This window comes from Oncorhynchus masou, chromosome 18 (genome assembly GCF_036934945.1).
Source record: "Oncorhynchus masou masou isolate Uvic2021 chromosome 18, UVic_Omas_1.1, whole genome shotgun sequence".
Lineage (NCBI taxonomy): Eukaryota > Metazoa > Chordata > Actinopteri > Salmoniformes > Salmonidae > Oncorhynchus > Oncorhynchus masou.
This window is the reverse complement of record NC_088229.1, coordinates 29,396,193-29,412,187: the sequence shown is the minus strand read 5'-3', so window position 1 is coordinate 29,412,187 and position 15,995 is coordinate 29,396,193. Positions and strand designations below refer to the sequence as shown.

At 45.5% G+C, this 15,995-nt stretch overlaps 1 protein-coding gene across 9 annotated transcripts in view; it reads right to left on the bottom strand.

Annotated features, from left to right (window-relative positions):
- The window catches only part of casz1 (castor zinc finger 1), a 250,642-nt gene that overhangs the window by 13,593 nt on the left and 221,054 nt on the right, over positions 1–15,995 (bottom strand). For 7 of the 9 annotated variants that reach the window (XM_064922913.1, XM_064922912.1, XM_064922914.1 and 4 more), the window contains 8 exons: positions 14,511–14,576; positions 12,724–12,810; positions 11,540–11,630; positions 8,566–8,730; positions 5,942–6,114; positions 4,518–5,410; positions 760–895; positions 171–234 (listed from right to left, as the gene is read on the bottom strand). In XM_064922913.1, the coding sequence (XP_064778985.1) occupies positions 171–234; positions 760–895; positions 4,518–5,410; positions 5,942–6,114; positions 8,566–8,730; positions 11,540–11,630; positions 12,724–12,810; positions 14,511–14,576 (1,675 nt within the window). The remainder of the gene's footprint in view (positions 1–170; positions 235–759; positions 896–4,517; positions 5,411–5,941; positions 6,115–8,565; positions 8,731–11,539; positions 11,631–12,723; positions 12,811–14,510; positions 14,577–15,995) is intronic. The other 2 variants (XM_064922911.1, XM_064922917.1) reach the window with 1 other exon arrangement.

Here is a 15,995-nt window from a genome sequence, read left to right as displayed (position 1 = left end):
TATTAATTTGTGAGAGGTACGGTGGAATTACACCACATGAAAAATGGCTGGAAAATGTAAATGATACAAACTCATCTTATTAGCAGTGAAACATTAAAAAACAAACAGAGGCTCTGTGCGTCCCACTAATTTGTCTTGGGGATGAAAAGCGTTTGATGGATGGATCTTACCTTATTCATAAGCGAGGATAAAAGAGATGTATTTCCCGGTACAGGGTGTCCGTTTGATTCATTACTGGAACAAGGAAAATAAACAATGTTTAGTCAAGATTTGCATAAGAACAGTAAATATTATTATGTATCACAGGAGGGTGTGCATGTTTAATGAAGAGCAAAAACGCAGCTTTTAAACAAATTTGCAGGGAAGATTGGAGTTGTGGTTTATGTCAACATCCGAGGTGTGAGATCAGTGAGAGATGGCGAAACGTGTTGGAGGCCATATATTGAGATGCAAATCGAGATAACATAGTCCTTTTTGAGGAATAAAAAGTAAATTAATAATCATAATGGGGTCAAAACTGCTTTCAGAAATACGAGTCAGGGAACAAATCGCATCCCCTTCGCAAAGCTGCAGTCACACTTTCATCATTTCTATGAAGTACTCTCACACCAACTCTCATACAGTAACATTGCTTCATTTAGGAGTAAACCTGTTTTATTTAGGAGTAAACCTGTTTTATTTAGGAGTAAACCTACTTTCTTTAAGAGTAAACCCACTTTTTAAGGGGTAAACCTTAGGAGTGTGTCCCTGTGACTCTACCTGTGGTCTTTTTTGCTCAGGTCCAGGCTGTGCTCTTGGATGGAGTCCTGGGAGGCCCCGGAGGTATGGTCGACTGGCTCCTGCTTCACTTGAACCAGATTGAACAGACTCGCTGAAGAACCAGCCAGCCCATTCCCTGAGGAGAAGCCAGAGAGAGAGAGAGAGCGACAACAAAGTTATTGTTGGTCAGCATTATTACCCTGTGACAAGATCCAATCTGACTCCTGTCCCAGCCGAAAAGAATACTCAGAGTGATAATTATGGCGAAATGATGTCAGGCCGTCAAGGCCTTTAAATGGTGATTGAGAGGCAGGAGATATGAGGGGAAAATACTCCTTTTTCAGCAGCACTTGTCACAACTCATTTGCTAGGCTGCCTCTTAACTGGTCATTAAGTCGGATGCTAATGCTGAGAGAAAGTGGCAGTCTCCGATTGCCCTCCCCCCCGCCCTCCTTCCCTTCCCTTCCTTCCTTCCCTGGTCCTTGTTGGCCTGACAACGGCAGGCAGCCAATGCCAACTGAGCATGCCCAAGAGGAACAGGGCTATGTCGGTCAGATTGGAGCTGACAGCCAATCAGATCAGTTCAAATAGCGTGACCTCCAGATCGGATTCTCCTCTGAATAGGTATTCAGCAGATGATGTCGTGAGTGAGGACAGCAACGGCATGATAAATAAATAAATAAAGACAAGAGGGGCGGGGGCAAAGACTGCTGACAGGAAGGTGAGCTCCCCCCCCCCCCCCCCAATCCCCAAGTGATTGAAATATTAATTTCTCCTCGGGCGATATAGAGAAAGCCGGGCTTTGGGTAGACAGTAAGTGGTATTTTCTTCAAAAAAGAAGAACGAATGAGAGTGAAGGAGTGCCTGGCAAGGGCTTTTAGGCCCTTGTGCTGAGTGAGTGCATCGCCTGTGATTGGTATTGTGTGGGGCCATGTTGTTTAGGAAACAGGGCCTGGTAGTGACGTATTGTGATGGGCAAGGTCGCGGAGGGCCAACTATGTGCCCTGCAAGAAAGCAGCTATGTGAGTGGGAAGTTGGAACCAGCTTCCTTGGCTAGAAAATGACCCAGAGACATATCAAAGGCAATGCGAGTGGAAAAGCCAGTCTTGGGCCTTGTCAGCTCAAAGCTAAGGGACGGAGATGGGGATGTGTCAGTGTCATAGCCTTTTAAGCTGACAATGGTGTGGTGGTGGGGGGGATGGGGAAACAAGGAGGAGGGGGTCGAAGAGAGGCCGTTTTGTGGCTGGGGTGAGGTCACTCCCCTAAAAAAGAAACCCAGTGATTAACTAGCCAGACAAATTGTCATTGGACATTACATCAAGTCAAAGACCTGATGAGAGCACATCATATCGAGGAATATATGACCTACACATAGACATTTAGTTAATCACATCAAAGAAAAGTTAGTAGTGAATGTTCATCAACAAAAACAAATGCTTAGAGATCTTGGCAAAGATTCTTGTCATGAAAACAAGGAGGAAGAAAATGTGTAGATTTCAACGTGGTGTTTTTTCTGGATGTTCTCCGGGAATAACGACCACAATGTAATTACTCTGGCTAAGTTACAGAGGTCGTGAAAGATCATTTGCACTCTGTGTTTAATTAGTAAACCCTTCAGAGGCCTGGATCTTAAAAAAACAAAAAAACATTTAGGGGTAAATTGGTGAGAAACACTGATAAAAAGCAGTCTATACTGAACCCATGAAAAAATAATACATAGTTTACCACGGAAGAGATAGGCCCCGTAAAAACACACAAAAAAAACATTTAAAAATAGCCACACGCTAAAAGGTTTCTCAAACATTTTTGACACTGTGAGCCATAACCACTTCCTCTTCAATTTAGCCCAAATGCCCTGTTCACACATATTTTACGAACAATAAGTTAAACTTCAGAGAAAACCTAACAACCTAAGTGCCTCTGAAAACGTCTATATTCTCTATTACTGCTGTTTAAAAAAGTGAACGCGTAGCCCTGTGTGTGCTGAGCTCCCCTCATGTTCTGGTGCAGTGGAGAGACGGAAGGGGAGCCAGCCCCATCTGAGGAGGCCCTCCTTCCCAGTCAGGCCCTCTCTCTCAATCTCTCTCTCCCCCTGTTACCTGCTGCCTGGAGGCCCAGAGGTGGAGCTCCGACTGACAGCCTGCGCTACCTGATCACACCTCCCCCGAGCAGCTGCCCTGCTCTCTCCCAGGGCCCCGTCCTTCTCCAACAACACCACCAGGCAACTAATCCTCCAGCCCAACAGCATGCGGAGACGCTCTCCTGTCTTAGCCCAATTTTCCAGTCTGTACCGCACCTGCTAAAGTCTCAGATCGGGCCTGTATCCTCGTCTTCTTTTTGCTCTGTTGTGATAGTGTGAGACTGTTTTATTGTGTTTTAGACATCTTTATTTACTATTTTTGCTACTATTGTAATGAGTAGTGGTTGTTTGTGTCCGAGCCCAAATAGTGTGTGAATGTGTGTGTGTGTGTATGTATATGTGTGTGTGTGTGTGTGTGTGTGTGTGCTTGGGCTGTGTGAGTGTGTGTTTTGGAGTATGCATGCATGACAATGAGGTTGTTGTTTGTGAGCCCAAATTGTATGTGTGTGCCTGTGTGTGTATCTGTGTCTGCTCTTGCATTCTGCAAAAAACCACCCTCTCTCTGAATGCTCTGGTGCACTGAGTCATTTCTGCCTGAGCGATTTCTGTTTTTATATCAGTTTGTAGAGAGAGAGAGAGAGAGAGAGAGAGAGAGAGAGAGAGAGAGAGAGAGAGAGAGAGAGAGAGAGAGCAAGAGAAAAAAAATGGGTTTTGTTCTTGCAATTTCTGAACTTAATTTCATTCCACCTCCATTTGCTCGGAACGAGCGCACGCACAGATAAGAGACCAATGATGAGGAAACATGTACAACACAAGCCCCGGGAGCCCCTCCGAACGCCGTAAGAGACTTTTACAGGGCCCACTCTCCTCTCTGTCAGCGCATTTATCTACAAATGGATTGCAGGTATCTAGCTAACCATCGGCACAATAACAAGCGTGGAGCAGTGAACCACGCCTTCAGTATGCCCCTTCAAGCCTGGAACTAGCAGTTTGTGACTGCTACATTCTCATCCACCGTGGGCCAGTGATATTGGTTAGGTGACCTAAGTGTGCACTCTTTTAGCTCTTGCTGCGGTAGAGTGACTCCACACTAATGTTGGGGGGGGGGGGTCTTCCCCACAAACGTCGTGAAGAAAGACAGACCCTAGCTACACCCCTTTTTGAGGAGCAAAGTGTTTATACTTTTACAGAACTGTGCAGAAGCTAGCTCAACCCCCCCCCAGAAAAGAAGTATGAACGCAAAGAGCAAAAAAAAAATGGCCGACATACGCTAGAGCAGTATTTCCTAAAGTCAGTCTTGGGGACCCCAAGGCATGCATGTTTTGGTTTTTGCCCTAGCACTACACAGCTGATTCAAATAACCAAAATAACCAAAAAATGCACCCTTTGGGGTCCCCAGTTTGGGAAAAACTGCACTAGAGCATTGCTACTATTACAACAAGCTGTATAATAATGTGTTGAGCCATCTCACATTCCTTTACCATAGACAAAAAATATTCACATTTTAGACATGTAGCAGATGATCTTAACCAGAGCAACTTAGAGTAAGTACATACATTTTTTATACTTTTTTCAAACTGGCCACCCGTGGGACTCGAACCCACAATCCTGGCATTGCAAGCCCCACACTCTACCAACTGAGCCACATGGGACACTACAACATTAAAAAAACACCCACCTGTGTCTTGGTGGTTGCCAGAGGGCTTGAGGGCAGCTGCTGCCAGCCTGGCCATCATCGGGGATATGAGGCCCTTGCTAGCAGAGATCTTCTCCATGATGGAAGAGGCTGAGGCGTAGGAGGTCGGCGTGGATGCCATGGCGCCATCGCTGCCCGCCGAGGAGCAGCCGCCCTGGGACAGTGAGTCGGTGGGCATGGAGTGGGCGCCAGACGACACGGCCGAGATCAGGCTGGCGGCCGAATGGGGCAGCTGCATGGGCAGCCGGGGCATGAGCGGGAAGAAGGGATTGTTGACGCTGGCGAGGGCACTGTTGGACAGCGCCAGTGCCACAGGCATGTTGCTGGGCAGCGCCTGGGATAGCAGGCTTGACATGCGTGCCGAGTGCGGCAGCGAGGAGGTGGGCTTGAGGCCGCTGTGGCCACCGCCGGAGGACGACATCACCGTGGTGGGTGTGGCAAGCAAGTGGGCGCCGGGACCGTTGGACGACTGCTGGGTGGTGGGCGAGGCGCTCAGACTGGAGTTCTTGCTGCTGATGGCCGAGAAGTCCATGAGGTCGTCGTTGCTCGACTCGTCTCCGGGTTCCTCCTTGGGCATCAGGAAGGAGCCACCAGAGGAGAGGGACATCACGCCTGAGGAGCGGATGTGGCGGCGCTCGTGCTTGCGCTTGTGGGAGGTCATCTGGCTGGTGGAAGTGAAGGTGAAGCCGCAGCTTGAGCGGATGCAGTGGAAGTGGTTGGTGGCCTTGCTGTAGACACAGCCCTCGTATTTGCACTCCTCATACTTGTAGAACTTCTTGAAGCCATCCTTGGCATATGCGTCATCCTTGATGTGGTAGCTCTTGTGCTTCTCAATGTCGCACTTGTTCTTGAAGGTGAAGGTGCACCCTGGGCGCCTGTGGAAGGAGGGAGGGAAGCAGGGAGAAAAGTTCAAAAGATGTCACCTAAGATGCTAAGTTACAAGGCCTTTTCTGTACAGTGGAAAAGTTGAGGCAGTCGTGGATTGAAGCCATATAATCAAAATACTTCACAATGGAGGAAGGTGACACAATAAACCTCCATTGAGATATCATCGCTTTCACAACTTACCAGAGGTGTTTTAAACTGTGCCAGCTAAGGACCCATTCCAAATGACTGTTCGGCAAAACCAAACATGTTTTCGATTTCAATCTCAATTCTTACAATCCAATTTTTTATGTGGAGCCTACCAGCTCATCGAACCCATAGTATGAAGCAGATTCAAACTGCAGTCTATGAAAAAACGACATTGATTCCGATTTCTTTGGGCAATCATGGATGCACACATTAAACAAAGTGGCTGGTGTGAGTTAAACTCAAATAGTGTTGAGACCTGGTGAAAAGAGACACCTGTCAATACAATCTCTATCTCGATGACGGGGGGGGGTACCCTGTTCTGATCTCCTGACCTGCAGTGGAAGTGGGTGGTCTTCTGCCCGTAGAATTGGCACTCCACCGTCCCACAATCCTCAGTGGCGCGGAACCTCTGAAAGCCATCGTTGATCAGCTGGGCGTTCTTCTTATGGAAGTTCTCGTGAGTCATGACATCGGAGGTGCTGGTGTATACCTTGTTGCAGCCCACCTGCAGACAGAGAGGGCAGTGTGGGATTGAAGCTTCTCAGGAATATGCAAATAAATCGACATATTAATGATTCATTCATCCACGTATTCTTTACTTAACCAGATATGGTATTGAGAACATCATTTGTTACCATAAGGACCTAAAAGAGGTGTGGAGACAAACCTTCAACTTTATTGACATCAATGAATAAATCTCTGACACCAATCTTTAAGAGGCAACCTAGCATTTATTTACATTGTTTTGTTCGTTCAAATAGCAGTGGTTTAGAACAGTGACTAAGTCAGACTTTTTCACAGCGGGGCCATGAAGAGAACTGAGAAAGGCCCTGTTGAGAAATGAGCTCAGTGTGGTAAGAAAGAGTCTCTGGTGACCTAGAAATTGTAAGACGGACGGAGGTATTTTTTTCAAGTTAGGCTACTTGTCTGTGTGACAAGTCGAGAGACAAGTCGACCTTATCAAACATCATGTTAAGTAAAACAAGGCAAGCCTGCTCTGTTTGAAACATTGCGACGTGACAAACTTAAGTAAGAGACAGTGGTATAACTACCAGGGTCGTGTGTGGTTAAAAAATACCTTCCATTTAAGGCTTTCTTTTAAGCTGATGCTATTCATATTCGGAGCGCTGCAGTATGCAATCACCGCAACCTAACTGTAACTCACAGAGCAACTTGAGGGGAGGAGGGGGTAAGAGGTGGGCAGGTTGATTGTCACTTTCTTTAGTTTAAAATGTTCTGGTACTCAGGAGCCCTCGGGGCCCGGAGGAAAATACAGCTAATGTTTGAATTAAAAGCGGCAATTGTATATCATCCCTGGCACTTTTTAACCGGTGCAAAAGGGGCAACTTCTCCATATTGAGTCAAACAATGAAAAAAATGCCACTCTGTTTTTTCCCCACTAAATCAGAGGTGCCTGATGCCAACATCTGCAGGTTCTCAGGCCTGTTAAAACAAGGGCTGAAACGTCTTAATAACAATTACGCCGTTAGGGGGGTTTAAAAAAGAATATATCTCTGGCCATCCAAGCCCTGGGCTGCTGGCCTGCCGGTGAGAAAGCACTCGGCGCGATGACACCTTGAAAATAAGCAGATGTGGAAAAAAATTAAACAAATCCGGTGGGGGGAATAATCTTCAACTCGTCGCTTGGTACTAAAAGATGAAAAATTTTCAGTTAATATAAACAACTAACTGAATTTTTACCCATGCCAATTAAGGAGCGAGGAGAGAGTAGGGGAGGGAGAGAAGAGTGCTGCTGCCGCTGCAGCAACGACATGGGTTCATCCCTTTCATTTTTATTTTATTTACTTTATGACACCTTTTGTTAAACGCACAAAAACTGCTCTTAAATGGCAATTTGGGCTTAATGGAAAAAGTGGAAGAAGTGTAATTCCCTTTTATAGATACAGTTAAAGTGCAGAGCTCTCAAGACTCGGAGAGCTCATCGGTGTGCATCTTGTCATGCCTGAGTGGCCTGGTTTTCCCTGGGCTTGGCATGGGGGCCATGTCTCTGCTCACAAATTTTTTCATGTTTTTGGTGGGAGGAGTTTATGCTATACTCTCCATGCCACCCCAAATTTTCCCCTAAATGGTATCACTCGAGAAATAAAATGACAATCATTTTCCTTATAGGCTTCTGGTAGATTTGGGTGAACTATCCCTTTAAAGGACAGACACACTGAATCTGTATAGCTAGCCAATTCTAGAAAACGACTCCAGTATGTACCGTATATCCGGTACTGGTGTGTGGCTCTGGAATGCAACATCAATGAATTATGCATGACTCTGCAAAATCCCATTTCACAAGAAGCCTCAGATCTCCATAGGTGACAATGGTCATGGGTCTGTAATGTGTGTGGTGGAGTGCCGTGTGTGTGCGTGTGTGTGTGAAACAAGAGTGTGTATATGTGTAGCACATTGGGATGTGTGAAACTTACTCCTGAGCCTGAAGTGTCCCCACTTGCGCCAGCGAATAGCTAGCTTTTCACGTAACGCCGACTGGTAAGACGCTTCAGGAGGGCGGTCACATGTGCTAGCAAAGCAGAGGTCCTGGTTTCGAACCTCGTTGTGAGCCGAATCAGGAGGAAGTGGTATTGGCTAAGCAAGCAGTGTGACGTCCTTTATTGTTGATGCCGTGACCCAGATGTACAGTTGTGCTCAGGTCACTGTTGAGTAAGTTTGAGGGGTGAATGTCGCACATTGGGATGTGTGGAACTTACTCCTCAGCCTGAAATGTCCCCACTAGCGCCAGCGAATATCTAGCTTTTTGCGTGGTGCCGACTGGTAATACTCTTCAGGAGGGCGGTCACGTGTTCTAGCAAAGCAGAAGTCCTGGGTTCCAGCCTCAGTGGAAGCCCAATCAGGAGGAAGTAGTACTGGCTAAGCAAGCAGCGTGTCTTTCGAGTGTGTGTGTGTGTTTGGTGTGTGTGTATGAGTGTATGTGTGCATGTGTGTTTACCTGCATGCAGTGGTAGTGGGTGCTCTTCCCGTTGAGGTGGCACCCATGGTAGTAGACGCTACAGTCGTCCAGTGGGCTGAAGCGCATGAAGCCATGCTGTAGGGAGTTGTCCCTCTTCTTGTGCATATTGTAGTGCCTGATCACGTCTTGCTTGCTGGTGAACCTCTGCCAAGGGATAAAACGCACGGCAACAGATTGGTGTTTATTTAAATAGTCACAAAATTAAGTCACTATTGCTCTGGAAACAGCTGCAAAGCGCAGGAGCCAACTTGCAAAGTAGGAGATGAGGCTGTGTGTGTTGTAATGGAGAGGGCCAGACTCTCTCAGGACTTTATTCATATTTACATACATGGCCTCTATATGTCCAGGGCTATGTATGTGGCACTGATTGGTAGCAACAAAGACATATTTAAGAAGTGGGAAGTCTTCGGCTCGTATCTCTATTATTTTCCATTTCCTCCGTTTAAAAAAAAATGAAAATGGATCACTTGACATGCAAGATCACAGTTCCGACGTTCCTGGCTTTTGCAAAATTATGTTCCGTGCAGATGGTTTCTCAGACGTGCAACTGGAGGAAAAAAATAGACAACAAAACAAACAAACAAACAAGCTAACAAAAAAAACCGTTTCCCCTTTCAATTCCCTCACCGAGATATGATTCCATTTTTAATTAAAGCATTAACAGTGCAGTTTTCGCGCTGGCTTTGGCTGTAATAAGGAGGGAATATGCTACGATACCCTCCTCAAAATTAAAAAGCCTCCTACACTGAGGAGCGGAGAAGAAAAACAGAAAAGGGACTCTGGAGAGACCTAGAGCAACCAAATCTGCAGTAATTGGGCTTAAGCTGATGTTACAGGAACTGTAACTAGAGAAGCCTGAATCAATGACTCTGGAGCTACTTATATCCATATTTATGTACAGTAGAGAGATAGATCAGGGGGAAAATGTAATTCAATCATTCTAAAACACATACAATTGCTTCTACAAAGTATGGTAATTCCTGGTGTATCAAGCATTTGTATCACCAAGGCCCAAATGAATGGCAGCTGGTTGCCATTCCTTAGTTCTTGACCCATTTCCCACCCCTGAAGTTTTATCTTCTGCAACCCTGTAACTTACAGTAGTACTGTATCATTCTGGCTGAGGATTTGTCACCAATAACTGATCTATTGATTTTCCATAGAAACATGTTTCATTCTGGAAATGATTATCTTTGGCAGTAAATGAGGACGAGATGAGAAGTTGAGCTGCGGATATCACACTGCGTTTGATCCGCCATGGAAGCCAAAATAAACCTGGTGATAGCTGACTAGGGTAGAAGAGCCTCTTTTCAGTTGGAGTCTGGGAGCTGGAAGCCACTTGACATGCACCATGTATTTTAGGATTCCCACCACTGTAGAGGATGCACACACAGGCCCATGAAAGGAGAATGCCACTGAGCCTGGCAGCAGGATAATATTCCAGGAGTGTGTCATGTAACATTTCATGAATTATCACTACCAAAGGAGGTGCTTATCTTAGCTCGGCCGGTTTGTGCCGGATATGTACACCCAAATGTCTAGATTTTGAGCTCTGCACTTCAAGTCAATGACAGATGGGGACTTGACCTGATAACCCCAATGAAAATTCTAAAGGACGACTTGAAATCATTTCAAAGCCTTTTTTCTCTCCATTACATTCAGCCAAGTATCCATCCTGTCGAACGGTGAAAGCATGACTTGTGACGAGTCTAGATGTTATGCTTCGTGATTGGAGCTACAGATGCCTTCATTCGGAAAAACGGACGGAAGGACGGAAAAACATACCGCTCAAGTTGCGTGAGGATCTGACGTCTTTGACAAATACACGTGTGTTTGTCTAACTCTTTTAGACCATATGCTAAGGCAAACACACAGGCCGGTAGTCTGATCTCCTTAACACTTTTTTCCCTCCCTCCCTGTGCCGTACATGACAACTCTTGGGACCGGGACAAGATTAATAACGTGAAAGGGGATTAAAAGCAGACCCAGAGCAACGGCAGATGTCTCCAGGAAAATTAGAAAAAAAACACATCGAAAAGGAACCATATTTCAAGCATATTTACAATTAACCCAGGATAAAAGGCCAATTGTCAAAGACCAACTGTGCACGGAATCAGCTTAGGGAGAGAAAAAAAGCCTTTGCTCTCAATTGGACGAGTGCCAGCAGTCATAACCTGTTCGGTGGACACACGTCAACAACGTTTCATCTGTGCATGCCTTTGTTGGGCATGAGCAGAGATGAAGTGATGACATATTATTCATCTCTGTATATCCTAGAACCCTTAGTTTTCCCCGTCAAGAGGTCAGGAAGACACGGAAGAGGATTCAAACTCTGTGCTCATACACTTCCCCATATTTGTGAACGGGACACTGAGTTATAGAGACGTCTCTGAATCACCCAGCGACACCGTCTCTATGGGTTCTCGCTAGCTGAAGTTGAGACAGTAGGGGATGTAGAGTGGAGTACAGCACAGCGCAGTACATTTGGAGGCACTGAACCATGGCTGTTAAGAGTACAGCATTACCCCCGCTGCTGTTATCTCGTTTGTCATGGTGACACGAGGCAAGGCCTAGACTAGAGAGAGGGGAAGCCTGCAATTTGTGGGAGATGGGGAAACAAGGCAAACATGTGTCTGACTAGGCCACCTAAATAGGGGGTGTACAGTGTCCATTTTAGGTCAACATTACGAAACCTTGTATAAGTAATAGGGACTTTTGTCATCGGGAGTGGGGACATTTGTCATAGGGAGTGGGGACTTTTATCAGAGGGACTAGGGACTTAAGTCATAGGAATATTCTAAAAACGTACACCTTAGAGTTGTTCACCAGGGTGTATGGTGAACATTGTAGGACATTCTCACAAAACGTGTCATAGCAAGGGACTTTTGTCATAGTGCTGTAGGGGTGTCCTAAAATGTATAACGTATGGGGCATTCAGCACACAGCTACTCACCTGGTAGTTGCACTCCGTGTCCATGCAGTGGTAATGCTCCCTGTATTGGTAGGCACAATGCACATGTCCGCAGTGCTGGCTCCCCGAGAACCTGGAAGTCAAGTGACAAAGAAAAGGGTACAGAGTTACATCACGGGCCATGTGGACTTTACACTGAGTGATTTTGTCATGACTAATCAAGGTACAGGTGTAAAAGCTGTGGACACTCCAATGCTTCTTCATAGAAGACAGTCATAGAGCAGACGTTATCTTCACAAAAAAGGGTCTGAAAAATTATGTTATTGTGGTATAAAATCATGCATGCTATTTTGCAATGATAGTATAGTCTGAATATAAACTCCCTCCCTAATTCTCTTGGGTGCATCCTTCCTTTTCTTCTGGCGATTAGTGAGCAAATGGACAAAAACATCACCTTCATGGAGGGAAACACCTGTTTCTATTCCCGAAACTTAACCTAACCCAAATTTCCCCCCTTTAACATTCAAGGTGTCTGTCACTACCAAAAGGGAATCCAATCACCTCACAGAGAACTACCTCCTAATCCTAACCATACCTCCAAAACAACTCATCTCGTCACGCAAATACGGCTGTTTTCCGCACACCCCACAATTGACTCGCCTGTCACACCAATTTCGACTCAAATTAGCTCCGTTTATTTCAAAAGCAGCCGGTACACAGACACTTATTAAACTGTAAACCCAACGCATGATTCCCCTCATTTGCCTTTTAAACCTTGCCAAATCAATGTTGTGGAGTTCTCTCTCAGGTTAACGGCGCTTGCTTTAATCAAAGGAAGGTTAGGTTCTGCTGAGAGGCTTGAGTGGATCTACACGCTACTGCCGCCCCCTCCCGTCCCCTTCCTCCTCCTCTTGACTGTAAGAGTCTGACTCGGTAAAGACTTATCCAGGTAAAAGAGTGGGCACCATTTTCCTTGTGCGTTTACTGATGACTGTTAAAAAACCTCCGATTACGACTGAAAACACACAAATAAACATTTGCACTGCCACTGCCAAGAGCACCATCTGCTCTCTCCCTCACTCGTTCTCTTTCTTTCTACCTCTCTTTCTCTCTCTCTCTCTCTGTTTTTTGTTATTGTTGCCTGTAGCCTGTATGACTATCCTAGGGCTGCATTTACAGATCACTTTGCGGAGTTCATTAGGCTAATTGAACGGCAAATCCACTACCTTTTAAAAGTTGGTGGTGTGGTGGGGGGCTCAGGGTATGGTGGTGGTGGTGGTGGTGGTAGGGGCTTCGGGAAGGTTTGACGGCTTCTTTAGAAAAAAAAAAAAAACAGAAATGGAGCTAACAGTAGAGTACATTACACACACACACACACACACACACACACACACACACACGGTCACACACACCAACCAACTCTCCCACCATCGGTGCTTTTCTCATCCCTACTCCTCTATGGACTGTGCATGTACACACGTATTCGGACACACGCCCACGCTCACGTACACACACGCACACATAGCCCCCCTGGGACTGTGGCCCACCCCTCTGCTCATTGCCCAGCTGTATCACTTTGCCTATGGACAATTCCCACTTGCCGCGTCAGGGGGCCTAATGGGCCGCTGCTATTCAGCTGCAGATTAAATATTAATATCACAACGATACAGAGATTGCGGCACATCTCCTGTTACAATAGAGTCAACGCAGATCAAAGTGCCGCGGCAATAGTGGGTGCATGAAAGCATTTAAAGAGGGAAAACTGCGACTAAACACTACCAGGGAAGCTCTTTAAAACATCAAACTGGTGCGCGGCAAGGAGATAAATAACTTTTCCCCCCTTGGTTGGTGAGGGGGAGGGGGGTGGAAGGTGGGAGTCAACAACATTTACAAAGCTGGGTTTTTAGCATAAATGTGCGCTCATTAGTTGTGGCTCCAGAGAGATGAACCTCCCCCTACCCCTACCCCCCTCCCCCCAGTCTACATTTGCCCTTTTTATGAGTCCTCCTTTTCTGTCTTTTTTCCTCCCTCCTCTTCCCTTTCTTTTTTTCCCTCTCTCTCCCCAACACGGAAATTGAAACTGTATCTGGGCTTATCTGCAGCCTCCCCGTGCATCAACTACCGAGATGTTTAGACAAATTTTATGCATTATGCAGCGCAAATATCAAAACAGTTCTTGGCAGTGCCAGCAGAAGCCTCATTAAAAATTCCTTAATTAAATCTGCAAAATGTAATCAGTCCAAGGAAGGTTTTTGTGTGTGTGTGTGTGTGTGTGTGTGTGTGTGTGTGTGTGTGTGTGTGTGTGTGTGTGTGTGTGTGCATGATGAAAATGTGTGTGTCTTTCAGTGACAGTGCTTTTGATTTGTGCCCTTCATGTTACGGTTTGGAGAAGTAATCATTAACGCCAATGCAACTTTGGGCTTTTGAAACAGTGCTTTTCCTTTCTTTTTAAAGTGAAGAAATAAACAAGTGACAATCACCTTTCTAGTGTGGAGTTCAAAATGACTGGAGAATGGGACACTGTGTTGTCTATTGAAATATGAGATTACCTTGCAATGTTTTGCCTCCGTGTTTTGTGAGTGATAAAGAGGACAATTCAGTGACCATGCAGCCATGTAACCAACAGTTTCACTCTATATTCGTTACATACACCGCCGCACAGTACGCTTGAACTACTCAAGACTGACATGCAAAGTGTTCCAGTATACTGTAGTAACTTTGTAAGAAATTCTCAACCTCAAACAGAGTAAGTACAACCATCTTGTCAGCACACCTCTCACCACCATAGAAACCATCTCATGCCTTGTTCCTCCTAACAGAATTCCACTTCCTTTCAGTCCATAAACTCGGCCTCTTACTATTTCCCTCACTTTGCAGCACAGAACTTGACCTCTACCACTATTTTACACATCTAGTTTCATCACTGTGTAAAATACGCCATCAGTTAATAAAAAAGCTTTGTCTCAACGTCCGGGACAACATTTGCTTCACCGCAGAGGGAGGATTTGCATACCTGGCGATATATTTCTGGTACAGGTTGACGTCCTCTGTGACAGGTTTCTCAGGTGGTAAGCCGTTCCTAATACAAGCAAACACAAAAAGAGACAGGATTAATGGGGTATTGGGTGCACTGTTAATAAAAAACAAAAGCCACAATATTTACCTACAATCCGTTTCAAACTACTGCAATTAATATACATTTTCTGTGACGCGACAGCGTTTTTCACATGGGTTTGAATCAGGAAGGTATGAACACACTTTTGCATGGCTTTCCAACAATGAAAGGCAAAAGGCAGTGGAAAAGCGCTATTTTGGAGAGTGCTCATATGCAAATCTAGATAATGGGGATAGGCAAAATCTTTTCGAAAGGTCCCTAAGGACCCTGCCTCCAAAGGCTGTTGTCATGTCTCATCAGGAGTATGGACTGAGTTCAAACAGAAGGAGAAGACAGGGTTGGATGGAACAGAAGGCATTGGTTCAGCTAGCGACAAGTTGGGTAGAACCAATAGAACTAGACTGGGGGGAGTTGAATGAACTGAGTCCAATCATCAGAAACACATTAAGTTTAAACATTGCATGGTTCCTACTGAAATGTGACCTGCCTTGAGAAGGACCCACTTTTTTGCTAGCGCTAACCAGGGCTAGCTTCCCAAACCCCCTCGTTTGCTAGCACTAACAATGCGGAGGGCTCCGTATAGCTCAACATTGACATGATTGGTTGATGGTAGGTTGGGGCGGTACGTCCTGTATTAACACAAACTCACTTCCTGACAACTTCTTTCCCAATAGCTCTGCTCTGCTAAGCGAAATAAATATGAAAGCCCTGAAGTCTGAGTTGGCTGCATCGCACTCAACGCTGTATGGTCACCTCAGACGTCGGAATGACCATGTAGTGTCTTTTAGTGTTCAGCCTAGGCCCTGTGACTGTCTGGTAAGTTAGTCACAGCTGCAAAGTCATTAAAGGGACAGTTGTTCCACCCCAGCCAAAGGAGGAAGTCAGTCACTTTGCGATGACTGTGCTAAATCAGTCTCCGAAGAGAGTGCCCAGCAGGTAAACACTTCATGGGCCTTCGCTACTCATCACATGGTGGATCTATTGGCACCATGCGCTATTTCACACTACATTCGCATCGGCTGTTGTGGAGGTGGCAATTACCTTTGCGTTAGGCTAACCGACTCGCAGTGGCAGTTAAGTGTATGTGAGACGCCCATTATCTCCCAGGTGTCCCACAGAGACAATTTAGGAGAATTGTACAATATTAAAACCTGGAATCATTTCAAAACACAAGCTAAATAAATCGGGGAGGATTCAGATGACGGGTTATTTGATTTAATAATTCAGGGAGGTTTGCATAGGCAACTTTTGGTGCAATGACATAATTTTGTGAGAGATTTTCATTATTTCCTTGGACTATTTTTGTCATGAGCGACCAATTGTCACTACTGGGATCTCACAACTCATTCAAGAAAATGTATGACTTGAATAAACATGTAATAT